At 36.9% G+C, this 27976-nt stretch overlaps 1 protein-coding gene across 1 annotated transcript in view; it reads right to left on the bottom strand.

The window, feature by feature from the left end:
* ret (ret proto-oncogene receptor tyrosine kinase) overlaps window positions 1–27758 on the bottom strand; it is a 38036-nt gene extending 10278 nt beyond the window's left edge. Inside the window, exons 1-3 of the mRNA XM_015606624.3 lie at window positions 27453–27758; window positions 919–1164; window positions 143–433 (exon numbers count right to left, since the gene is read on the bottom strand). Coding sequence (XP_015462110.2) covers window positions 143–433; window positions 919–1164; window positions 27453–27516 — 601 coding nt within the window. The 5' untranslated portion in view covers window positions 27517–27758. The remainder of the gene's footprint in view (window positions 1–142; window positions 434–918; window positions 1165–27452) is intronic.
* Between the last annotated feature and the right edge of the window lie 218 nt (window positions 27759–27976).

Here is a 27976-nt window from a genome sequence, read left to right as displayed (position 1 = left end):
TCATCCATTTTCCTCTTGATTATATTCCAGAGGTTTCAATTTGGTAAAATCAAAGAAACTCATTATTTTAAGTGGTCTCTTATTATTTTCAGAGCTGTATATATTTCTTTCTGTGTGAGTTGTGTTTGGTGTTGGACTCTACCTGCTTCCACATTATAAGTGATGGTGTAATTGGGACAGATGTCAGCCTGGGTGAAGCGGCGGAGCTGCCTCAGAGCTCCAGGCAAGCGGTTCTCTTTGATGTGGGGGTTTATGTCTCGAACAGGATAGCAGAGCTTCTCCAGCTTTATCTGGCCACAGGAGGGTGCTGTGGTATTTAAGAATGTGAGGCTGACGTCCACTTTAGTGTGGTGAAGGCAGATGGACCTCTGGTTTCCAGGAGCAGCTACCACTTTCAGGATCAGCTTCTTTGCATGCCCAAATGCACTGCTGGCTGGAGGAAGCACATCATACAACATCACAAAAAATGTCTGAAAAAGATTTTTTAACTATCCTCTTGAATCCCAACTTTACTTTATTATTATTCCTCATGCAGACACTTTTGTGTACCCCAGGGTTCTATTTTAGCGCCAATTAAATTGATGTTAATTAAGTCAGGTTGTTAAACACGTGCTACAAGGACTTAAAGGTTAAGGAATAGCTTGACCAAATATGCTAATGTGGGTAATAGTAAATGAAAGCTAATAGATACCAATGAGCATGATGCTCACAGCTAACTGGCGACTGGTTATTTTCATTTATTGTTTCTACATTCTTTTTGTCAGTATTGTTCTTTGAAGATCATGGAAAAAAACGGAAAACTAAAAAGCATATTTGCATACAAATGATTACTGTACAGTTATTTTGTATCCCTTAAGTAAGAGTAAGAATAATAAAATATTCAAGCTTCTGTAGAAAAAAATAAAATGTTAAACTCACACAAGGAGTCAAAGTCAGTCCACTCCAGAGTTTTGTTCATATAGAGAACTCCAGAAACTGGATCTATGTGGAACCATGCTGCAATCAGTGGTGGTTTCTGAACATTCCTCCAGCACAGGCTGAAGTAGGGCCGCTCTGAAGATGTTTCTCTCATAGAGTGCACCTGCAGCAATGGAGCCCCGGCTGGCTGACCCACATAGATGGTCTCTGAGTATAAGTTCTGGGGGAAGTAGAGTCCTGAAGAACCTGCGACAAAAAACAGGTAGATGTAAGCATACCTAGATTTAACTGCAGACTCCAGGTGATGGCATTGTTCTCCTCTCTGATCCAAAAAGCCTCTTAGTTTAATAAGAAGCTGAAATTTGTTAAAGAAAAGTTAGATAAAACTCTAAAATGTAATTAATATTTATTTTTGGATTTAATTTCAGCAGATTGATTTTCTTCCCCTGATTGGTACTTACTACTTGCAAAATATTAAAGTTAGTTTACAGCTTCTCCCTTACCTGCTAAAAAACTAACTAGATAGCTTAAGCTGGTCAAGTTGGTTAAACAGACTTAGCATGACCAAAACTAAATAAAATATACAGTATGCTGGTCAAAAGCTGGGTAACTAGCTAGCTTTCCAGCAGAGGATATGTTTGCTAGGGATGCCACGAAAGAAAATTTGTCCAAAAATAAAAAAATAAATAAATCAATAAATGATAAATAAATAAATAAATAAATAAGTAAAATAGCATATTTATGTGATTTTTTGTCTTGTTTCTTTTTTATAAAAATATTTATTGAAGAAATATACCAACAGACATAGCAAAAAGCACAATATGTGTATGTCAGCAGTGCCATTCTAACCATAAATTTATTTTAGTAGTACAATTATTAGTACAGCTATGAATTATTTCAGTAGTCCTACTCAATTTACATGTAAGTGAAATTCACACAAAGAAAGAAAGCAGCCCTTTAGGTAAACAAACAAATGCTAGCTTGTATTATTTAGCTTGTATTATACAGACAGTTTGTGGAGATGAAATGCTTTATTTCATTTTATTTATGTGAGTTGACCATAAAAATGAAAAAAAAAAAAAAAAAAAAAAAAAAATCATGTTTTTTGTCTACTGTTTTTTGGTTGCCCTCCGGCTATGATGCTTACTTCCTGCGTGTTGTAGCTATACACAAGAGGTGTGTGAGCAAAAATCTTAACATTATATAAAATCCTGCAATATAAATATAGGCTTTGTTCAATATAAATTATTCTGTCTTTTTGTTTGTTTGGGCAAATATACAAAGCATGTTTTCACCACGTAGGCCATCCAAAACCAGCCACCAGCGAAATCTGGTCTGATATTTTTCAGCAAAGTTGTGGCATGTGTTATGTGCCACTTTCTTTCTAAAGAAATTTGGAATAAAAGCAAGAACTTTAAGTTTAAATACATCTCTTGGGTGGGTGAAAGAAGTACCCAGCTGGCTGTAATACTAAGCCATATTCCATCCTTCCAACAGGAACGCTGTAAATTCTGTTCTTGGGATCAGCCACACGTGGCACCCAGCAGCAGAACTCACCTCTACAACACTTCTTCAATTTGATGTGCCACTGGGGGCCCCAGAAGAAGCTGTTCTTTAACTGGACTAGACAGGAAAAACAGCAGAACCAGAGCTATCCAAACACTACAGACCTGCACATCATTTGCTTTACGTCTGGATGCCAATATCATTTTCACTTTATGCGAAATTTCTCAAGATGTTTTAGTCTTTTGCCAGTCTTATTTTTTGTCAACTTAACCTCACATTCACCCTCCTCAAAATTGTAATGTCTACTTAACTGCGGTTGTATCACAGCCCAGTTGGAACACACTGTGCCTCATGCAAATATTCAGGCAAGTCACTAAATTAATTCATAAAACACATTCATAAATTACCACTGCAATAACTTCCAGTCTTACGTCAGCTGAAACTCATACAGTATATGACACTGATCCGTTTTTTTAATGAATTTCTCACATGGTCAATACAATGTGGTTGCCGTTTCTCCTTGGGTTCACCTTGGGAATTTTAATTACTGAGGATAACCTAATACTGTATAGAAATGAATCATTACCTGCAGTGGATGTATGTGTGTGTGTGTTGGGGGGGCTGGTGATCTATAAAACACCATAACAACCCTGTATGCTTTACTGGAAAACGGAGATGCAAGTGTTCAGGCTGTAATTATATCCCTCTTGTGTTCCTGTCCGACGACGGTGGGCGGCCACTTAGGAACGTACTAATGTCATTAGCAGACATCGAAACTAGATTTTCTATTTCTGTTGGTGCAGTTTAGGCCTTGGCTCTGGTTTCAGACATTGATTTAATTTAACTGTGCTGGGATGACAGAAGGTCGGATTGATGGATACAATGAGGCCCACCTTCCTGAAGGATGGAGATACACTCAGGCCCACTCCGGACTCTTTTATTAAAAGCCTTGCCAAGACACAAACAAACAGTGGAATGAATTAGATACTACGTTACTGTTGCAGGTTACCTTTGAAGACAGGACTTGCTTCACTTTAATGATTTTTGTGTTTTACTAACAAACACAAAATTTCTTGCAATTAAAGCTATTTTCTTATTAATGACCATTACTAAAAAAAATGTTTACAAGCACACCAACAAAAAAAAGCTAAAGAATGTGCTCAGAGAGTTAAATATAAAAAAAGAAATAACAAGAACATCGCTTGTGTTATTAAAGGAAAATTCTGTCTTTTAATTTATGTAGTCATATACAAAGCCATTCAGAGTTGGTTTAAACTCAAATACACTTTAAAGCAAGTGAGAATTGAGCACAACAGTGCAGATAAGAACCAGAAAATCAAAGTACTGTAAGAAAAATGAGACACATGCAGATTCATTGGTTATTTATATTAAAAAAATATATGTTGAATTTGCATTTAATGCATTGCATTACTTTGGTCCTATCAGCATGACTGTAATAGACATGGTGAGGGTATATTAACTGGTCCCAGATTCAGCTGCCTTAGAGCCTTCAGTACCATGTCCCTTTGTAGGTATTCAAGGAGAGACAGGCTGGACTTAACTGATACACTCTCACTCTTATGTTGCACTATTGTCTCATGTCTCTTGTCTTATATATGTCTACATCTATAATCACGTTGTTTTGTAAATTTAGTTTTCCCTCATTCATTTATTATTCAAATTTTATTTTGCTGTACTTTACCGGTAGTCAACTATCACTTAATGTTTTCTTGCTGTAACTTTGGTAAGGAGAGTAACGTAATTTCAATCCTCTGTATGTCCTGTACTTATGCAGTATTGACAATAAAACTACTTGACAAGACTTGGTCATAATAGAAGGAAAAACTCTGCCATCACCATAAAGCTCCAACAGTTGATGTTGAAGAACAGCAAATACTCAAAGGAGGAACTCAACTCACTATTGTCTGATATTCTGTTCATATTAGACAGTTGCATCTTACGGACTTCATCACTGTATGCTCCAGAGATCTTTCAGAGGCCATCAATTACCCTGTTTATGCAAGGTCAGATGCATATTTAGTATCAGGATTATATCTGGATAAGACCAAGCAACATAAAAAATGTAAGTGTAAACACACCCAACATGCCTTTAAAACATATACAAATCCAATCTCTCAATTCAGTTTAGGAGACGGAGCTTTTCAGCTCTCAACTGTATTTGAGCTATATGTTATGTTACAAGCTATTCCATGTTTTCTTCATTCAAATTGCACCAAAACACCCCCAAAAACTAAAACCAACCATCAATAGGAAATATAAGATGAACAGGCTTCTAAACCCTCTGACAACTTTGACAAAAAATAGAAAAAGGCCTGAACATTGTAAAATGAACTGGGAAGTTCTAAAGAAGCCACTGGGACCACCATTGTTTTTTCTATACACCACAACTCTTTATATTAACAAACTCTTTATCCAGAAACGAAATGTGCACTGTGACTGATAAAACCACCTGTCTTCCAAGATTTAATAGTCCAAATAGCTCAAATAGTTCAAAACATTGGCACACCACTGAGATGAAAACAACTGGTGCATTGAAGAGTGAAAGGAAATCCAATATCAAGCAGATCAACACAACACGAGAAGTGTAATCAAAAGACCATAGGCCAAGCCTCAGGAGACAGACCCCCCCTTTAGACTGCCTTAGGTTCAGATGCTCCCAAAAGACAGTAGAGGGATCCAAGAATGTTGGAAGGAAAACTATGAAAGCCTCCCGAATCAGGAATGTGATGTGATTTGGGACACCATCGCAGACTGCCCTCCCCTGAAGAGGTCAGAAAGTCAAATAAGAGCTAGTTAAAGAGTTAAAAAATAAAGTTCCAGGTCCTGATGGTATACAGGCAGGCAGAAACCTGCAAACTTGAAGAAGCATCACTAATAAACTTTAAAATACAGACTTCCCAGCCTGCAAAAACTAATTTCAGGGAGGTAGAATTCCATCTGCTGACGTTATTTGTTGCCAGCAGATAGTATGTACAAGATGAGTTATACCAACAGCAAAATGACAACTGTATATCAAACTACCTCAAAATGTCTCACAGTCATTTGCCTGCCAGAGGTTATACAGGCAGAGGTAGTGCATTTTATATTCCATGTTTATGAGACTTATTCCATGGAGCTGCAAAACTACACTTAACTGATGCACTGTTGGTAAAGACAACAGCAAAGCAAAGATATAGTATAAATCATACACGGAAAACATTAACAGTGCTACTGAGCACAAGGATAGACCAATCAGGATGGTCTTTGTGCAACACTCTTGCTATGTCTGTCTACTCTTGCTATTTCCTCACTTTACCTATCTTGCGTGATAACTCCAATAAAAATGCGTGTGAGAAAAATAATGTTGTGATTTCTGGGAAATTTGTATACTATTTGTGGACATCAGGAAGCTGACATTAATGTGTGTGAAAATCCTGTAAGTCATAGGAAAAGTGGGATGCCTGATAATATAAAATATCAAGCACAATTAACATCCATATAACATAAAACATTATAAACATAGCCACCATGTGGTATCTCCCTTCTTCCAATAACAGGAAATGTTTTAGCTCACCTTCTTCTTTATCACCTTGTTCAAATTTCAGAAAGAGTTCTTCTCTAGAGAGACTAGAGTGACTTCAAGAGGCACTAATTTCAAGGACAGCATCACAAGCCCTTTATGGCCTTAATTAACTTGAGAGTTTTTGATACTATCAACCATGAAACACTGTGGACAATGACCGTGGTCTGTTCTGCTTCTGTCAGTGCATTTTCTTTACCTGAACAGAAGCTTGCAGCCACTCTATGCTGTGTGTTATAGGCTATATAAAATAATATATGAGGAAGCTGAAACAGCAACGGTAGCACTTTTTGGGAGATCCTGATGAACTCAGTACGAAGTTATATGTCATCAGTTTAAATACTGCTAGTAAACAACAGAACTGCATTCATTTTCCAGGTGCTAGATCACCAAAGCGGTTTCTGCATGGTCAACTCACAACAGACAAGACAACACAAGGGAGTAGAAGAACCGATTCAAGAAGAATCTGGAGGTATACCTTAAGCAATCCAAACTGGACCTTCTAGCTTGGCAACACATTGCATTAAAACAAAATAACAAGTAATTAATGACCGTATACTATACTTTGAGGGCAATGCACTGCATATGTCAATGTATTGGATGCTTGGTGGTATTTTTGCTGACTCAATGGATTATGCTGTTTAAGATGATAAAATAAAGTCTGTATGCTGCTCCTTTTATTACAATGTTTCCACAGCATAATTTACACAAGGTTATAATCTGTTGAGTGTTATCCTTCCAGAAATCATACCATTTCCACTGATATATCATATATTATGCATGTTCTTATTTGGAACTAAATCACACACAGGTGGTAGAACAGATCTTGTAAAAATAATATTAAGTAGGGGTGGGCAATATGACAAAAAATATATATAAACTGTTTTAGATTATTTTTATGATACACATATTTATCTACACCTCTGGAAAAAAAAATAAGAGACCACTTAAAAATGATGAGTTTCTATGATTTTACCAAATTAAAAAACTCTGGAATATAATCAAGAGGAAGATGGATGATTACAAGCCATCAAACCAAGCTGGACTGCTTGAATTTTTGCACCAGGAGTGACATAAAGTTATCCAAAAGCAGTGTGTAAGACTGGTGGAGAGCATGCCAAGATGCACGAAAACTGTGATTAAAAACCAAAGTTATTCCACCAAATATTGATTTCTGAACTCTTAAACCTTTATGAATATGAACATTATTTGAAGTCTGAAAGCTCTGCATCTTTTTTGTTATTTCAGCCTTTTCTCATTTTCTGCAAATAAATGCTCTAAATGACAAAATGCGCCACTAGTAGTAAGTTCTTAACAGCTGCTATTTAGATATTCTCCTATAGGCAAAATTTAAACTTAATACACTCTTTGTAATGAAATGTGCAGTTGGCTAGTGTTCTTTACTCACTGATTAGATCCTGACATATCGCAATAACTAATTTTTTTACAATGCTATTTAATATTGTCATAATGCCCACCCCTAGTTTTAAATATATCAAATATTCATGTATATGTTACCAAGCCCTACCTTTAAAAGGTTTCTCAACAAAACATTTAAATGACTTTCTTTATATTTCAATGTTTTTATGTTTAAATTGTTTGCATTTAAAAAATATAGAATTATTCTTTTTATCCTGACTAATAGGAAGATTGCATTTGGATAATTTCTGATAATTGCATTGATGTTTTCATATTGACATTAAAAGGACCCACCAGACATCCTTCATCACATTTGACACTACTACCTGTGTCCTATGTGTGTCCTGAAGCCTGGAAAAGCATAATAATTCAAAAGTCAATGTCAAAGTCAAATTAAAGTTAATGAGCAAATGCAGCAGAGGAGAAAATGGCAAGAACAAACTGTGCATACAGTGCATTACTGAGCACTTTTTCCTTCAATGAATCTTTTGTTTTTTTATATTGTTGACAGAGCCTGTGTTCTTTAATGAAAAATGCTGTGTGCACATTCTTATAATGAATACAAAAAACAAAATGCTTACTCAGTATAAAGCTCCTAATTAAAATGACAAGAAAAGTTCAGCAGTCAAACTTGTGCTTTTCTACATGGCACCAGAGAGCTGTGCTATTCCACTGGTTGAGATCATTCCAAATGTAATTTATTTCCAGGACAAAAGCCAAAAGAATGTAGGTAGTTTATGGCACGCTAATTAATTGACAGTATTAGAAGCAGCATGGAGCTGTGCTCAGATACGGTTCAGAGATAGCACAGTTTGTCTGAAGTCATTTCTAAAGGAGTTTGAATGTAGATAATGATGAGTGTGATTCAGTAAGAAGAGAAAGAAGGAAAACACTCGCCTCCTCCTTCTTGTAGCGATCACTTGATTTACATTTACATTTAGTAATTTGGCAGATGCTTTTATCTAAAGTAACTCTGAAAGTAAAGGGTCTTATCCTAGATTATAATGAGTGGATGTTTAAGTTAGGACAATTTTTTTCTACATCTTAGCCTTATTTATATTCAGGTAAGAAAACCAATCTACTCAGTAAACCACTTATTGTTATTTAGTGCTTAAACTTTCCATAAGCACATTTGCACTGTTAATTCTTCATATAAATGCAGTGTTTATATGTTTACTTGTTTCTATAAATAATACAGCTCCATAACTTTAACAGTTAACATGCTGTTCATTAACATTAGTACACAGCTGTAATATATATTTTTGTAAACACCTTAAGCAATAGGACAAAAGATAACTAAATGATAATTTAATAATTGTTTCATACTGTATAGGGTTTTTAATATAATATTTTATAATCAGTTTTTTATATCTTACCTGAACTTTTAGCTTCTATGGTGTTTTCATGATAGTTACATTTCTAAATAGGTGTATTACCAGAGTAAATATGTAGGTAAGTAAGTAAGTAAGATTTATTTCTAAAGCTTTCTTTAAACAACTTGTGCTGACCAAGGTGCTGTACATGGAAGATAAGAACAAATAAAACAAATAAAATATGGAAAACACAAATAAAATTATAAAAAGTATATCAGAAATATATCAGAAAAAAAAACTAATAAGCAAAAACTTTAAATAATACCACAGTCATTCACTACTCAACTGGCAATTTGTACATATACATTTTTAGACCTGATTTAAAAACCGAGACTAAAGTGGCATGGCAAATAATGGGCTGTAGACGTTTCATAGTTCCTGAGCACAAACAGTGAAGGCATAATCGCCTTTAAGTTTAGGAAGGGCCTGAGAACCAGCCATCAAATTCTGGCATGATGATCTCAGAGAACAATACAAGGCTGAAGGTGCAGTCAACAGTACACAACAGTGTACTGTTTGTTCTAACCATGTCACACTTACAACATGCCTCTGAGCTAAGCTAGGCTAAGCTAAGCCCTTACTTTCCATTTTTAAAAGTCAACTTTAAATAATATAATAAAACTTTACTAAAATATGGGAAGAAGTGAACACAGTTGTTGTAGTAGTAGAGTGCTATGAACTGTATACATATTAACTTACATATTAACTTACCATGCATTATGGTATACATTGGACATTCTAGCATGCATCATCTGTACACGAATACATTTTACCATAGGCGTAGGAACCGGGGGGGATGGGTGGGACATGTCCCACCCAATATTAGAAACAGGTGGATTTGTCCCCCCCAAAAATGATATCAGTTCGCTCAGGTCAGCTGTACTATTAATGAGGAGACAGACCGGACCAATCACGGAGCCGGTTCAGGTATTAAGTCCCGCCTCTCAGTAGAAACAGCCAATCAGCTTGATGGTTTTGCGGCGCGCGGAGCAGAGGCAGTTTGCTGTTGGGGAAGCCCCGCCCTCTCGCTGTGAGATTTAGCAGCGGGATCGGGACGCAGCAGCTTCAGCTGATTTTAAAACAGATCTGGATATACGGAGATTTTACTAAAAGAAAGGTAACGATAGGCTAACCACTTCAACTGTGATGATATGTTTCTGATAGCTGGTTAAAAATACACGTCTCTGAATCAGCACACAGTTTAAACCCACTGTGATTAATAAACTGCAGCTGTGTTAGTGTGTAAGCTTATCTTTGGAATTAGCTAGATTGGGAGTCAGGGTTAAAGGAAAAAAATAAAATATATATGTAATGTTTCCCTGTACCTGATCAGCTAATCACTTTAATTTTCAAACTGTTTATTCATTTAGGATTACAGGACTTACTGTGAGCTATAATGAACGAAAATTGATTTAACTAACTAGTTATCTAGAAGCTGGATGTAGATGATCGCCAGAATTTCGTACAGTACTTTAAGTTGGTAGTTTAAAGCAGTTACTTAACCCCGATCACTGCCCTAAACTAGTGTTTTCCACCTGATCAGCTAATAAACAGTCATTTACTGAGTTTACCTGTTAAAATCCTTTAGCCCCCTATGGAGCCTAAATTAATCATGTATATCCACCAGAGGAAGCTGTAGAATATGCAGAACAGTTTTAATATGCAGTAGAATATATAAGAACTGGGTTGAGAAACACTGCTGTAACGTGACTTCTGTTCATTTGTATTTCACAGTAAGACCACATAGCCTGACGTTTATAAAAGTCTCTATGAAACGTAAAGTTACATTCTTTTACATAAAAGGACACCATCTTAAGAAGAGCACTCAGTAGAAAAAAATAAAAGTGCAGGAGAAAATGTAAATATACAACAGAATTGACATGCCAATACATAATAATAATAATAATAATAACAATAACAATAATAATAATCTGTTATATTATTTTAAATATTAGGTGATAACTCAGACATTGCTTGCATAATTTTTCTAACAACAGTAGCTGTAATGTGGAGTAACATGTTTAGGTTGTAAAATCACCTTATAATAATAATTTACTTTTAATTAAAAGTAATTTCCACAAATGTTGTTCTAGTAAACTATTGGGTGGGCTTGGGTTCATATTGGCAAATGTGTCCCCCCAATATCAAGCCCGCTCCTACGCCCTTGCATTTTACAATGCATTTTGGGTGTTTAATTGTGAACTATACAGGGAATAAATGTACTGTTGACATTATGAACAGAACTACAACATGGCTGACACACAAAACAGTGCAATACATTTTGCATTTTTCTGTATTTTTGATTCAAAATGCAGCTATTGTGTATACGTTTTCATGTTCCACTGTAAAATACTTCCCCACTGCAAGCTCTAAACTGTCCTGCTACCTTCTGTCTCAGCACTGTCTCAGCTGAGAATCATCATAAAAAATGCCTGGATCAGCCCCAGTCCCGATCCACTAGAGCGAATTGAGACATCCCTTCTGTAAATATATGAGGCAATCTAATGTATTGATTTCGGTTCACAGGCAAATTGACTCCAAACTCAATACACAATGACACAAAGTCAAAAGGCTAATATAAAAGTATCCCTTCAAATCCATAATAATCACAATATTTATTTCAGAACATTAAAAAATGTCACTTAAGTTCATGTTTAAGTATCAAAACAATGTATCCACTGTAATCTGTCTGCTGCTTGATGCTCTCTCTTCTCTAATGACGGCATTCTCATCTGTAGTGATGTGAAACAAATCCATTAAGTGAGACGCATACTAATACGAGTTTCATAATCAGAACAGCCGTCTGCAAACACCTGGATGAACCTCCTCAGACGTGAAGCCTAAATGAAGGACACAGAGGTTGCAGGCATGCTCGGCGAGAAAGCAGGCTGATGAGGAACGCCCTCAGGACAAAGACAAGAACTCGATTAGGTCAACACACTCTCTGCTGCAGAGATTTAGCATCTATGAGGTCATGAGTTGGTGGGGAGAGAGAGAGAGACAGAGAGAAAGAAGGGAAGAGAGAGCGAGAACGAGTAAGAGTGAGGGTCTCTCTTGCCATTCCCTTGAACTCAACAGAAGGCGGAAGCAGGCGAGCAGTCGGAGGAATCTACTCCCCCGTAATCCATTTACTACTGAAAGAGTGCTATTCATGTGATATTATGTGTAAGTACAGAGATGCAATTACCCGTTGTTCTATTGTAGCAACATGGCCGCCGCTGAAATGACTGAAAATTGCTACATGTTTGTGTAGCAATCATGATAATGCTACAGAGTGATAATCACAACTCTGTGTTTATTCCCGACAGACAAAAAATAACAGCTGAACATGGGTGGCCCTGTGTTCTACTGCAGCCTGTGGAGGTTATTAAACAAAGCTCGGTGATCTGTGGGAAAACATGGCTGATGTACATTCGACCAAGGTCATCCACTGTCCACAAACAATGGCCAACTGGAAGCCTAGTAGCCTGGCAGCTGGCCAGTCAATAGATACACTAATCAAGATGGGCACACTTTGTCTGAAACCATTCTGCCCCTCATTCACTTTACATTTTGGCCGTAGAGATAACAAAAGAGACAACCGTAACCCCAAGTCTGCACAACATAAGAAGTTTCTTGTTTAATTCATAAGCATTGTTTTATTTCTCGGAAGAGACTTCCAATTAAACTGCGAGCAAAATATTGTGAACGTTAGCGATCCAAGCTAATGAAATACTTCAAGCTTCAAAAGAAATGATGATGACTCTGTGATATAATACAGAGAAAATCATTACTCTGCCACTGCTGTGATTTAATTAGCTAAAAGGCTGCCAATTAAGCTAGAATTCAATAAGGGGCTGTTATTATTGATCATTATGTTCCAATTCCCTTCGCTGGTCTCTAAGCATTCCACAGGTCTTCTTTAATTTACCAATGCACTTTTAAAACAACACTGTAAAATTCTGAAAAAATAGGTTATATATTAATACAAAAATTATATATACACATATGTAGTTAAACACACTCAATTCTCAGACATACCTTGCCTTGCCATACCAAATAAATGCTTTTAAGGGTTTCTGTTGACACCATGTATAATTTCATCTTCGAAAAATAGAAATACTTCTGTTTTTTCTTTATGGTAAACAAACACATTTAATAATGAGGAAGGAAGATTACTTGATTAATTACCTTAATTGATCGTGGGGTGTTCTATATTTTGAGAGAGGTTGATCAATGGCCAAATTATCACCGTTTGAGCTATATGCAGTGGTTTGCAAAAGTATTCATACCCCTTGAACTTTTCCAGATTTTGTATGGAATTACATCCACAAACAAATATTTTCATTGAAATACGTTTTGCACACCGCACTTTTCAGTTTTTTATTTGTAAAAAATGTTTTGAATCATCCATAATTTTCTTTCCATTTTACAATTGTATACCACTTTGTCTTGGTCTTTCACATTAAATTCCAATTAAATATATTTATGTTTTTGGTTGTAATGTGACAAAATATGGAAAAGTTCAAGGGGTATGAATACTTTTGCAAGTCACTGTAGTGGGTGCTTCATAGACCGCATTGCATTACCACCCATAGTGGACAGGTAAGTGGTTGGTAATGACCGTTCACATTATACAGACAAGTGATTCTGGCAGAAATCGCTTCCATATTTAATGCAGGACGCTGCAAACACATATCCCGCAAGTCAGTGCAGCACTGATTTTTTTCCATGGGAGGTGGCAAAAGTCATGGGACAAAATAATAGTTTCTGTGTCATGACTAGTATATGCAGAATTCTAGATTTCATATAAAATAAACTATAATACAATGTCTGAAAGAGATGCATTTCAATGAAAGCATAGTATAAACAATATACTACTTATCAAAGTCATAATGACTCTGTAATTATAAATATATTAGACATAAGACAGACATTACTGTAATACCAACATCATCATTATCATTATAATCATAAATGTAATCCCCTACACCATTAACTTAGGCAGGGAAAATAATACATCAGAAACAGACATCAGTCATCAGGAAATCAAATTAAAAGTCTCAGTGGGATTGGGCTGTATTAGGCTGTACATTTGAATTTGATTTGTAATCTCTGAGGGATGTGCAGGACTCACAAACAAGAAACTTTTACACAACATGCTTTAATTGATGCCATCATTATCAGCCAATTAGCAGTAAATCTATTATACAGTTAAGATTTGATTTAAGATTAAAACACAGCTAAAAGGGCAGACAGGACAAGAGCAAACAGACCAACAAAGCACAAAACAGACTGAGATTCTTTAAACATGTCTAACTCAAGCTATAACCCATTCATCTCCAAAGACTGGTAATTTAACACACTGCATCAAACTGTGGGGTGCACATGCATTTTACAGTGATCACCTGCTGAGCCTTAACGGCCTGACAGCACGGCTGAAATCGGCCAGTAGGTGAATTTACACAGACCAGTGACTGAGAGAAATGAAGTCATCAAGAGCTGTTTCCTAAATGCTACGGCTTGCATTTTAAACAGGAGGCTGTAGTGAAAACAGGTATCTCTTTAGAATAAAGGGAGGATCAACAAAGTGGGGTCCAACACTACAGGCAGGGCTGATGATATGGCCAAAAAGGTATATCATGATATATTTTTTTATTTCAGTCCAGTAATGCACATCTAAATGAACATCAGTCAGTGGGAGATACTTTACCCAATGCATAGTGAAATGTCGGAAACACCATATCACCTTTATCATAACATTTTACTGTATATTGCAATATATACTAATATTGAATTATTGTCCATTCCTAACTACAAGACAACATAAAAAATACTAATTATACAACAGAAAGTAGAGAAATATAAAGTAAAAGAGCGAACAATTAAACCAAGTCAAATGAAGAAGCACAATTTCTAAGTGAATATTCAAATTTAAGCAAATGTGTAACATTCTGCTTTTGTACCGAAAGGTCAGATCTTATTTATGTATTCGTTTCTTTGTGCTCAGTCTACTCTCAGGTGGTTTCCATCAAAGTCTTTGCACAAAATTGTGGAGTTGTGGAGCGTATGCCAGCTTGAGTGGGCACTGTCATTAAAGCAAATGGAAACACACCTAATATTAGGAAATATATTACAGGTGTCAGGTAAAAATCCAGTGTCTTGAAAATTGGTGAGGTGAAAACATTTATTTATTTTTACATCTAACTGATTTCAGTAAAGAAAGATTTTATTCCAGGTCACTCCCTGGAGTTTTCATTTAATCTACAGCTACCATATTTAAATTATGTTTTTAATATATATGAGCTGAGTAGGGGATAACAAATGTACATACTGGCTGGAGGCATTCAGGAGAAATCTAGTACCAAGCATTGTTCTCCAAACTACTAGGTCATACGGTATTGGCTTCTTTCTTCGAAATTAAGCCCTATTAGGACAGGATTAGTTTCTCAGGGGGTCCTGGGGAAATTTTCTCTTTTATGAGGGGTCCTCTGTGATTTTATTCCCGTCCAAAACGACCATGTATGTGTTTTTCTCAGACGACCTCTGAGAAAATTATTATATGATCCTCCGGTAATTTTATTCCCTTCCCGACGCACAGTTTTGTGTTTATTAAAAAGGCCACTCTGCACTCCACACTGCCACCCACCGTAATTACACTTTGGCCACGCGTTTCCACAAAGATCCAGGTTAACACAACAGCGAGTGCAATTGGAGGAGCTACTGAACACAATGTCATGTGACCGAGAAAGAAAAAAAACTCACTGGTCCTCCTGCTTTTTTAATTGCAGTCCAGATTAGAAGTAGAAGTGTGGAATATTTTTCACAGATGTCCCTCTAAGAAACTAATACTGTCAGGATATGGCTAGATTTTTTTGTTAATTTTTACTGTATTTGTTTTTACCTGCATCTGTTCTAATGTGAGATGGTGATTTAGATAAATAGCTTTAAATAAAGTTCTTGGGTGCCTAAAACACAGTCTGTTGTTAATGTTATGCATCAAGAAGAGCTAAATAGATACTAAATCTTCTCCCCTGTTCATGGAAGCCTTGTAATATTTCTGTTGTTTCATTGTTCACATGGAATTCTGCCAAATTTACAAACAGAAACACAACAGAAGATACAAGGTGTTTGCAGGACCACACCAATTACTGTAAAAGTTAAACATTTTTCCTTAGTTTGATTAAGATTAATATTTTTTGTCATATTTAACAGTAAACACAGTAAATCTGACAGTGTTTAATCAAGCCAGAGTATTTTAAACAGCAGAAAAAGGGCATCAGCTAAGCTTAAGTCAAATCTCTGAACTAGATCTGCGTTGTTGTAAATGATCACTCAAACACACCATGCCTCACTGACCACCGGAAAATAACGTGTAAAGACTCATGTAGAGAACAAGAGCTCCAAATGCCCTTGGGACATAATTTCAATCAATGTCTCCTTGTCCCTCCACCGGAGCAAATTAGATTCCACTGATGCATGGGATGGAAATGTGACCCTTAACTAACTGAAGGATCAGGGACATGGCTAGCAAAGGTAGAGCAGCCTCCCTGCGCCGCACACTTCGCAGTGTGACAGATTCATCACAAATTAAGGTCTTTTAGATCATCTCTGGGAGCCAGTGTTATTTTCCACAGCCTTCATATCAGTTCTGTAACGCAAGTGGGCCTTACTAACTTACAGTGCTTATTGATTAATCACACAACAAAAGCTCAATATTATATTACATGGGACTAATTATGGCTTCGATCAAACACAGCAAAGCTGGATGTTCTAATGTAGCAGGGTTGTGTAGTTCAGATAGGATTTAAGCTGTGCATGCAAAAATTTGACAAAAGTCTATGTTATGTTAAGTATGTAATGTACATTACATTCTTAATAATTAATTTGTCACACATTTGAGTAAATATCATAATCTCGACCTTTTTTATCTTGTGATCTAGGACATAATTAATTGTTTCCTGAATCACCATTACAATTTGGGCATGTGCATGTCTTGTTTGATGCAAAAGGAAATTTTGCCCACTTTTCATTTTCCATTACATATCCATCAGAAGTAGATTATATTTGCTTAATATCATTTTTCATACTCCAAATTCAGATAATCAAAGTGTTTTATTAATATAAATGTTTTACTATTATTGTTATTTGCCATATATGATTAACATCATCCATCTCTAAGAATGACTGTTTTCAGAGACAGTAATTACAAAATATTTTAACTAAAAAAATTATTGTATTATTTAATAGCCTCCATTTGATTTAATTACAGGTTTAAATAAGAGGTATTCTTCACAGCCTTCTAATAGGGTTTCTCTAAAATTTAATGACATAATATGAAAGATTCTGAATATGATAACTTACAAGGAAAATAACGTTTAGAATTTCTGAGTTTAGCTTAATCTTAAATAATCATGTTTCACATAAAATGCATAATCCTCAGGTTATTATATGAACTGATTTGTGTAGCATAAATATCTATCAAAACAAAGCATTTTTTTTATAAATATGCCATGTCATGTTTGTTTGAACAATTTCACTAAAAGTGGCGACGATAGCAGAAAAATCAGCACAATTTATAAGCTCTCTGAGAGCAACTCAAGACACCGGTTAAACTAAATCATATAATGTAATAAGTGGCTAAATCAAATAGCGTCATGTATCAAATGAGATTTATTGGCCTGCTCTGTCTCAAAAGCAGTGGCTGCTGATGAAAATGATTGTGCTAATGCAGGCATGGGATCGGGGGAGCTCAGCATGATCAGCTACCACGACTTCCCCTCCAATCTCCTGTGGCCAGATCACGAGAGATTACCACTTGGGCGAGAGTTTAAAAGGTCAGAAGTCATCACAGTTCAGCAGATAAGGTAACAGGGTCAGAGCCATGTATCCACAAATCGATGTATCGCACACTCGAAACACACAAGGATCCTGACGTTATGTGGGTATTAATATACATATGTCGTTTTTTGCAGTGATGGAGTTCAGTAGACAGACACAGTGACTAAAGAAGCCAAAGGGCATCTCTGCCACAGTGGACGGTAATAAATACAAAACACTTATAATAAAGCACTTGTTGATACTATTAGAACCAAATCTCATATCTCTAAAACGGCAATTTTACCAGAGAAGGGAAAAACCTTAACGTTTAATGGAATTCACTGTACCAGGATTTTATTCCAAATAATTTTTGAGTATTTATATGTGTTTTCACCATACAATCTGATTTATATTATGTCAAACGGTGAAAATGCAAAATGCATACACAGTACAGGGTTCTCTTTCCTCTCTTTATTTCATATTGATGCCAGTGTAATGAAAGGCTTGTTCCACTTGTTTTGTACTTTTGACAGGTTTCTCCCACATTAAAGTTCCAGTGATGTCCCAGCAAAGTACTTTATTAAAGCACATACTTGGTAAAGGTACTTAAGTACAATAACAGTGCATATCATCGCTGTCCAACCATATCCAGTCTTGAAATAAACTCTTTTTGCATTAATTTCCATTAAAAGTTAAGGTTTTATCTCTCTCCTGTAAACTTTTTGTTTGTAAACAGTTTCGGAGATATATGTTTTTTTTCATTGGGCAGCGACAGTATCTTACCTACTGGCAATGCACAGGGCTATAGACATTGTATGACTATAATATTCTTGTCAAAATATCAAGTAGATGAATTTCAGATAATAAAATAATCCTTCATTCGTCACACAGTGGGTAAATTCACAAATCATAATCAAAAAATGGCAGTAGGAAAAAATAGCCTGGTGTCACTTGGTCACTAGTGGCCCAAGCGATTCTCCTCCATGCCTGATGAGGTCACACTGACCTGAGTGTTGACTCTGATCTGCCGCCTACCTGTTCCCTGTTTACCCTCATCACCTCCTGCATTCAATTCTGAGCGTGAGGTCTTGCTGGTTTGCAGACATTTCTGGTGCTTGTTTTTTTATCCATGTGTTTTATCTTTTGTGTTTTTGGCCTTGGCCTTCTCCATGCTCTTTTTGATTTCTGTATTAATATTTAGAATTTATCAGACTTCATGTGTCAGTTTAAACGTCTAATTAAAAACCTGTAGCTGGATCCAAATATGCTGAGTCTCTGCTTACACAGATCCACTCAGATAAGGCTGAGTTTCATAGACTAACAGTGATAGGCCCAATTGGACAATTGGAACTGACTAATTTATAAAATTTACTCTCTTTTAAAACAGTTTACAACTGTTTTTTTTTAAGCCTTTAATGGTGTTTTAAGGTGAATCTAACAAAAATATGTTATTTTTTTATGTCCTATGTTATCATTGTTAGCACTGTTCTGGGTTAACATGTTTTCTGATTCCAGTTGATAACCTCTTATACAGTATTTTGCATTAGGTGGACACACACAGTCAAATATAATAATATTGTTTTTTTTATTTTTTTTACTGTTGGCGTGTGGAGCAGCCATCTTGGATTCTAAACTCAGTGTACTTAGTTGAACATTTGAGTTCAACACAGTATAAGAAAAACACACAATGTTTCACAATGTACACAAGTTCACATGTTTTTGTTATGCATTCAATTTTTTCCATTTATAATTGACAAAAATAAATTACAAATGGAACATGATAAAACATAACAAACATGAAAATCAAACAATGCTCATTATATATACAGAGAAGTGTCCTATGCTCATTTATAACCATGATGATAACATTTCAACCACAGTAATAACAGATTTATTCTTCTTGGGAACAGACTGCCCTGCCATTATCCTTCAGAGCTATCTGAAGCCACATAAAAACAACTGAACAGAAAATAGACACAAATACATTAACTCCAGCCTAATGGCCAGTAAGACCAAGAATGATGCAAACACATCCCATTAACGTAGAATTGCTCTTTAAAAGAAAGATGAGTAATCAACAACCTCATAATATATCTAGTAACCTAGCTGCAGTGCAAATGTCAAAGTGCTGTCAGGAGACGAAACACCAGACAGCGATAGTGGATTACTTCCGCTCCCAGTATGGTCAAAAACTCATTGCTTGTGTCACCATCCGTTTTCATGGGATGACTTGTCATAAAATAGATGAGATCCATTTCGCGGGAGGAGCTGCCAACCATCCTGTGTCTTTAATGAGGGATTTTAAGCCTCATCTGTTATCAGAGCTGTGTGCTCTATTATTTTACTGGCAGCATTTTCCCTTCAGAAGACAAACACACCATGTTTGCCCAGAGCTCTGCACACCTGCTGCACACCTGCCCTCTGACTGCCGCTCAGACACAGCCTTTGTTTTCCTCACTGCCAGGAAGCAGGGCACTTCAGTACCATCACTAACAGGAGCTTTTTCACAAGAGGAGCGTCACAAAAGGTGCTTACAACATGTCCATGTAAACACCGGTGCTTAATTAAATTAAAGACATGTGAAATGTTGTGGACTGATGTGCTCATGGTAGATTGTCGAATCTAAAACTAAGTATCAGACATTAAGCAGACAGTCAGCTTTGTTTAAACCAACTTTTAAAATAGGCTCACAAGATTCTCACAGACAGATACCCTGCTGTTAATCAAACTGAAACCTGAAACTGAAATCTTTCAGGCACACACTGAGAATTTCTCTCTAAATGTATTTTTTTACAGAGAAGATCAAGGTACAAACCATTAAACCACACCAGTTCTATGTACAGGGTAAGAAAAAATGTGCATTTGGTGGTGTTATATCTTTCTTGAGTGCCATACAGGTTGGTTTATGCTCAAAAATAAAATCAAATTATCAAATAAAATGCCCACTGTGCTCCACAAAACACAAAAAAACAAGAGAGTGAGAAATTATGGGGGAAATGGCCACTGTGTAATGCTGTAGGGTTAGAAGAAAAGAATATAACATTAGAAATTATAACCAAGCTCAAACCAACATAAAAAGGTGACTAAACCTAAACCTAAACCATAATAAATTTGATTCCATAACATTAAATAAAGGTGATTTTCATGACTTCCATAACATAAACCCACATAAGTAAAGGTGACATCCATAACTTAAACCGACATAAGTAAAGGTGACTTTCGTAACTTAACCTGAAATAAATAAAGGTGATTCCATAACTTAAAACAGAATAAATAATGGTGATTTTCATAAGTTAAACCAACATAAATGTAGGTGACTTCCATAACTTAAACTGACACAAATAAAGCTGTCTTGCATACCTTAAACTGACACAATTAAAGGTGGTAAGTAAATGAGTTGAATATATTTTTTATATATTGTTATAAGTATTATCAGATTTTTTTTAAGGAAAATTTACCTCCGTAGTGATATTTCAGATGAAGCAACCGGAAACAATAACAGATCACAGAGCTGTACCTATTATTGTATAGTTGTCTATTACACTCTTTAAAGAGAGTATGATAAATCGTAAAATAACCATTTTTGGTTCCCCCTTTAATTTTTTTAATCCCAATTTTCCAACTAAATTAAAGTTGCCAGTAAACCCACCCATCAACAGGGTGAAGACAAGCACATGGCTCCTCCGATACATCAGCCACCACCTCTTTTTGAACTGTCACCAACGCACCATCAATAGGCAGCCAACATGCATGGAGGAAAGTGCCTCATCCCCAGCTCTGACATATCAGCCAACAGACACCTGTGCCAGTCAGCATTGTAAAGTGGTTTAAGGCAGGAAGGGGTATTATCTACCCACACACTCCCATTGTGATGCTGCTGATGGCGAGACAGCATAATCTGGGATTCTAGCTTGTGATCATCTAAGAGCCCCAATAAAAAGAACACTTTTTATGAAAGAGCTTTGAGTGTGAAATTTTACGGTGACTTTTGTAAACCTTTAAAAGGCCCCTCCCACTTTTTTGTTTTTTTGGCTTTTTGATTTAATAGTTAAATTTGGAACCAATGTTGGTTCTTCTTCAGCATCAATGACAAACTCTTTAAAGTACCTTTTCACGTATTTAAGAGAACAGCTCATAGTTTTAAATATGGCTTTCCAGGTTCCTAAGCTCAAAAACAATCTGTTTGTGTACTTGGTTTGGAGGCCTCTGTTGGCCTTGACTGCATGTGTTTGTACCCCTGCTGAGAGTTTTAGTAATGCCTGAATAAAATGACTCAGCACTTGCGTCCTACCAGCTACCCTTTGTTGCATGGGTGAAGCGAGTCACATTGGGCAACTTCCTGAGAGGCTGGCAGAACTCAGTGGATAAAAGGCACTATGACAAAAGTCCCTCCTCCATTTACAAGTTCGTGTCAACTGCAAGCCCTCCCATCTTCCAGGTTCTAGTTGTTCCCCAGGCATAGATTTTATGATATGCCTTGTCAGGTTTTTAGGGTGCTTCCTTTCCAGGGGTCACTATATTTCTTGTATTTGTTGAGACATCCCCTTTTAGGAAGGACATAGATGTATTTCGGTTGCGTAGTATATTATTTTATAGGAGGTACTGAGGGTGGGCAGTCTCAGTGGCACAGAAGTTGACGCACCCAGATTAAAGCGGCATGATACAGACATAAAATAAGATGTGATGTTTGGCAAAGCTGTTTGATAACGCAATGACAATTTGTGAAGCAATTAACTATGATTAAAACATGGTGTCTCTGATCGCCTTTGCTATTTACTCTGCTAATGAATTTTTGTTATTAGCAGAGTGCTTATATCACTTTATATCGCTTCCAAATGAGAGGGCAGAGTTCAAGTCTTTCACAGGGAAGCACGTATTAGGCTTCTACTACTACCACTACTACTTTGCACTCTTGTTTTATTGGTAAATGCCATGAATTACTGTATTTTGTTTTGTTTCTGCAGTCTTTCGTCATATGTTCATCACAGAAAGTCGTACAGCAATGGTGATAAAAATTTGGCTAATTATGCAGCCCTAACTCAAACATTTGATTCAGAATTTTCATTTGGCCTGTGGCCAAACTCACTGTACCATCAGCGACTCCAGTATCTGGCAGCTGGAGTCTACAGGATTGAGGCCTCTGTCAGTGCTCAAGGTTATACCCAGTATTGTGCCATTTCCACATATGAACATTATGTCTGGACGTTATCCGGAGCTGTCAGTTTCTGGGCCTGCCATTAATCATTTTTTAGACTGTTGGTCTAGTTCTGGTTCAGATTCATTGACATTGAAGTCACTGCTGTGCTCCCCAAGACTCATACAGACTCATACTCATACAGTTGTATTCTTTATACCAGATCTTTATCTGATGCCTGCAGCAAAACCATTTCCAAAGCCCATGGACCTGCTCTGAGATCTCAGAGCTTAAGGTTGTTTCACTCACATAATTCTGGGCTCAGTTCTGGACTTAGTGTTCCTGATTCTGTCCTAGATCCTGTAGAAGTTGCAGTCGTACACAATGATCTAGATCTCGCTTTAGCAACAGACTCAATTCTTCTACCTGCTCCATCCTCAGTCAATGTTCTGTCCCTAATAGGGTTTCTATCTCCGTACCAGTATCTTCTTTGTTCTAGTTTGTGTTTTTCTCTGGTCTAGTTTTTGTTGCTAGCCTTGTTAGTGAATCAGCTATTTTCCAAATCAGCTTCTGCAGATGACTTAGCTCCTGCCCCTCCTATGTGTGTTGGTGATTCAGCTCCTGTCTCTGGTGTAGCTCCATTGCAGCTCCAGCTGTTGTTTCATGTTGCTCCTGTCTTTGGTCTGGCCCTAGTCCATGACCCTGACCTAGGTGCTGGCCCCAATCATTGCCCCAGCTAATGTGCAAGTTGCTGCCACTGTTATTAACTTTACAATGACCCAGTTACTGCTTCTAATCATGTTTACATCCGGATTAGTTCCTGATCAAATCTTAGTCTGTTTTAATAACCTAAAACTAAGGTTTATGTGTTTGTTACACTGTAAACATTTAGTCTGGTTAGTTAGTCACATTGCATTTTAGTCAGTGGAATAAAGGACTTAACTACACCCTGTCATTATCACCTATGTGGGCTGTGTTTCCTTAAACATTACACCAATTAGTTTGTCAGCTCAGTTTCCAGGTGTTGTACGGAATCTGACTCGCTTCCAAGTACACATCCATGTCATCACCCAGCAACAGATTACCCTCGATCACTTTTTATATATAAGAATTAATCTAGGGTTAGGGTTAGTCACAGGAGTAAATGTTTGCACACAAACTGCTAGCAACATGAGTGCATGCAGAGTTGGATTTGGATTTTGGCACAACGCTGTTTTTTTTCTTCTCTTTAATGAATAGTTGATGATAGCCTGTCTCAACTTCCCTAAAGTCTAAAACATCTAAAAAAAAGAGCTTTTACGCTACAAGCAAACCAAACCATAGTCCAGGTCATCTGGACTTTGACCACCTCTTTTGGACATATAAAATGTTGGTCTCTTTCCTGGTTACTCATTTGTTATCTGAAATTTGCTGTATTCACGATTCAGAGTCCCTTTCGACCCACATCTTCTACTAAACCCTTGTCTCAGTCCTAAGCAGGTCCTTGTTCCGGTCTTAACTTTTGGCTTGTGTTAGCTGCTTGTTCCATTTCTGTCTAGAAACCAGTTCCAGGTCTTGTTGTTGATCCAGCCCTGCCACTAGGTGTCCTATCTTACACAGTGGTCCAGGTCTGGTCCGAGCCCTCCCCGCGATTCCAGCTTTGGTGCTTTAGGGGCTGCGCATTAAGGAAGGGTTTTCTCACGTTGTAATCACGATGGTTCTGTTGTTCACAATCAACCAAACTGGTTGTACACCACAATGGAGCCACCCTGAGTGCGGCTGCTGATTACTGTCCTCACCTGTTGTTTGTGTGTCCATGTATGCATTCTCTGTTGCTTTCATTGTTTTCCCATAAAGCTTTGCACTACAGTCAGTCTGCAGTGTTATCCCTGCAAGCAGTGTTATCCCTGATTTTTCTCAACCTGTTTGTCTTAGTTTGATTGTTGGAGTGTTATCTTGTTTTGTTCTAACTGCCTGTTTGCTTGGTTTGGAATTGCGGATATGCCTATGTTTACCCTGTCTGCCCCCCCCCCCCCCCCACACACACACACTATGCACTGCTACAGTGATTTCTGGATTAAACCCAATAAAGTGGCTTTGCTTTATGCTCTCATCCACTGCAGCTTGTCTTGTACATTTACAAAAGTGACTAACCTTAAACAATAAATGTATACTTATAATAACTCAGGAACTGAATAACCTTTACAAACATTACACACCTGATGAAAACATAAAATAGATATGTCCTTCTCAATAGATAAGGGGCAAATGAATGTTTTATAAAAATATAATCAACGAATAAAATACTGCTGTTGTGCAATCTGAAAACCTGCTACATCTTCTTCAGCACACAGGTTTATGTTTACACTGAAAGCTTAGTTGCCGTGTGGCTTGAGTCCCTGTACGTTTACTGAGCTTACATTACGAGACCCTGTAGTGCGAGCTGAATCTGAACCACACATCCATGTCTGAATTATTCAGTACCATCAATAAACTGTGATACTCTATACAATAATGTAATATTACATTATACATATCGTGGCTCTAATTCTGACTGTGAACTGCCCTTGCTAAACTAAAAAAATATATATAATATTTCACATTACTCATTTTATAGTACAGACTGCATCCACGCTGGCCTACTTTCAGTATCTCCTCCCTCGGTGTAAATCAGGCAAGGAAATATAAGTCTTGCCGTTGTTTATCGAGAGACTGATAACCTTTACAAATGGCTCCTAAAAACTTGCATTTCCATTTGCATATAAATTGAAATGGAGTTCACCACAAACATGTCTCGCATTTGTTGCTGGTCTTTACTGAGCTAGACTGTAGCACCTGTCATCCTTATAGTACAACTCTTTAGACACTGCAAGCTTAATTTACCATTTACTCGTCATCAGAATCACAGCTCAACCTCTGCTCTCCATCACATGCCATAATGAGGTAATGTTGAAATGCAGCGCTCACATGCATGCACATACGGTGGCATGCTTTCTGAAGGACCAAAATAGCAGAAAAAAAAGCCTCTGCTATGTACTGCTTTTGCCTACGTTGCCTACATTCACACCGCACCAGCATGACTCTTCTCTTTTAGTGTAAATCTCTGCTCACACTGTGCCATCTAAAAACTCCCGAGCTATGAGTTAGAATATAAATATAGTCGATTTGAGAGGGGAGTGTTAGTACAGTTGGACAGAGGGTTTTAAATGGGATTATAATATTATAATATATAACAGTGTGCATATTGCTTGCGGGAAATATGTGGCATACTAGGTCACAAGTCCTCTGGATTCAATGCAGCCTCTCACTTACAGAATGGAAGAAACAAATCCCTGAACATGCAGAATGGGAGAGCACGGGAGGGAGATCTGGGAGATGGTCTAGGATGTATTTAAGCCTGGACACTGCAATGCCTGGCTGTAAAAATAAATAGGCTGCAGTATAAATAGACTGTCTGTTTTTTTCATAACCACAATGTGCTACATAACTCCATTTATTACTTGAGGGGTGTGGAAATATATGAGGAATTAAGCTTTTGCAGCTTTGTATGGCTAATTTATTGAATCCGGCCAATTAGTATCTTAATGGAAGTTCTAAAGTTACATTTTAGATATATTAATGCATAGATCACCCTACAATACAAAACATGTAACTGCATACGCTCTCTATATGTGACAATTAAAATATGGCCTGCCATAAAAAATTATGTACAACATGTGTATGTACAATTACCTCAATCATTTAAGCTGAGCTTAATATTGGACATTGTGTTTACTTAGCCCTCTATGGCATTGTGTTTCTCTTAAACAACAAACCAGATTTTACATGCCATATGATTCAATACCTTATTGTTCTATCTATCTATAATATAATGTTACAAGGTGTATCAATGTCTTATACAATGAGATGTACAATTATTTACAAATTTATATGTGCAAGAATATGTAAAGAAATATATTTAGCTTTTTATATTATTACAATACTCTTAGATTGTTGTTGTTAACTTGAAAAAACGGTGTATTTATATCTGTTGCTTTGTGCAGTTCTCATCTCTGGTCCTGGTGGAGACCATCTTCTATCTTCTACATGTTTTGTGTGCTTTCTTGCTCTAAAACGCCTGATTTAAATTATTAGCTTGTTATCAAAAGTCAAAATCTAAATATAAGTTATAGCTATATCTACAGGGACTCCCAAACTTCCAAAAATATATATATTTCTCTCTAAAAAATAGAATTATTGCCACAGAGGGTTAAGGAGAAGTGATCATTAATGTAAATGAGAATGGACGTCAACTTTATTCTTCTTTTTTTAATTTCTGATATTTTATTTAAATATTCTTATATTCTAATTATAGTGTCTAAATATTGTTAATAGTTAAACCTGCATTTCTTTTTCAAAATAAGTGTAGAAATGCTTTATATCAGAGGCATTAACTGATCTTAAAATGACAATAATATGGACAATATATCGTCAAAAAATGGCTATCGTGACAAGCCTAACAATTACGGTAAAAATAATAAGATAGGCACGTGAAAATAGACTGTAAGGAATCTGAATCAGAACTTGTTTTAACTTCAAGGAGAACAAGTGTAAACGCGCCATAATGCCAGAAAGAAAGCGCGGCGCCTCTAAAAAACGCTAAACACGCACAACTGACTCGCTATATAATAAAACACCACAGAGAAAATACTCAGCACTCAGTAGGAAAACAGAAGAAGAAATGAAGGAAATAGCCCATCCTTACCTTCACACAGCAGCAAGAGGACCACAACAACGTCCCCCCTCAGCGTTCCGCGCGCCGTGCCCATACTTATCACTCATAAGTGGGATTTCTGATTCAACAGACTAAATCAACCTGATGATGAACTGTGCCGCTACCGCCGCCGCTCTGAATTTTTTACAAAAAAAAACAGAGCCTTAGGAATTCAGCCGTTTAACGCTTTTCGCAGGAGCCAAAAAAGTCCGTAGTCTGAGTATCCCATTGACGAGTTGGTGAGTGCGGCGCTAACGTTAGCTGCGTAGCGTGTGTGCGGGGCGATGCAGGGGGAGGAGGAGGAGGAGGCTCAGACCACACTCACATCCTCAGCTGGGTTCTCCACAGCATCACCACCACCACACACAGAGAGAGAGCTTCTTCCCACAGAAAGTCTGGAGAATCACAGGATGATAATAATAAGGAGAAACGAGAAAACCGAGTCTGATAAAGAGTCTAAACAAATGACTCGGAGTGTAGTGCATCACACTGACACACACAGTAGTTCAGCTACA

The sequence above is a fragment of the Astyanax mexicanus genome, chromosome 7 (assembly GCF_023375975.1).
Source record: "Astyanax mexicanus isolate ESR-SI-001 chromosome 7, AstMex3_surface, whole genome shotgun sequence".
In the NCBI taxonomy this organism is placed as follows: domain Eukaryota; kingdom Metazoa; phylum Chordata; class Actinopteri; order Characiformes; family Acestrorhamphidae; genus Astyanax; species Astyanax mexicanus.
Note: the sequence above shows the minus strand (reverse complement) of the source record. Positions and strands in the feature narration are given on the sequence as shown.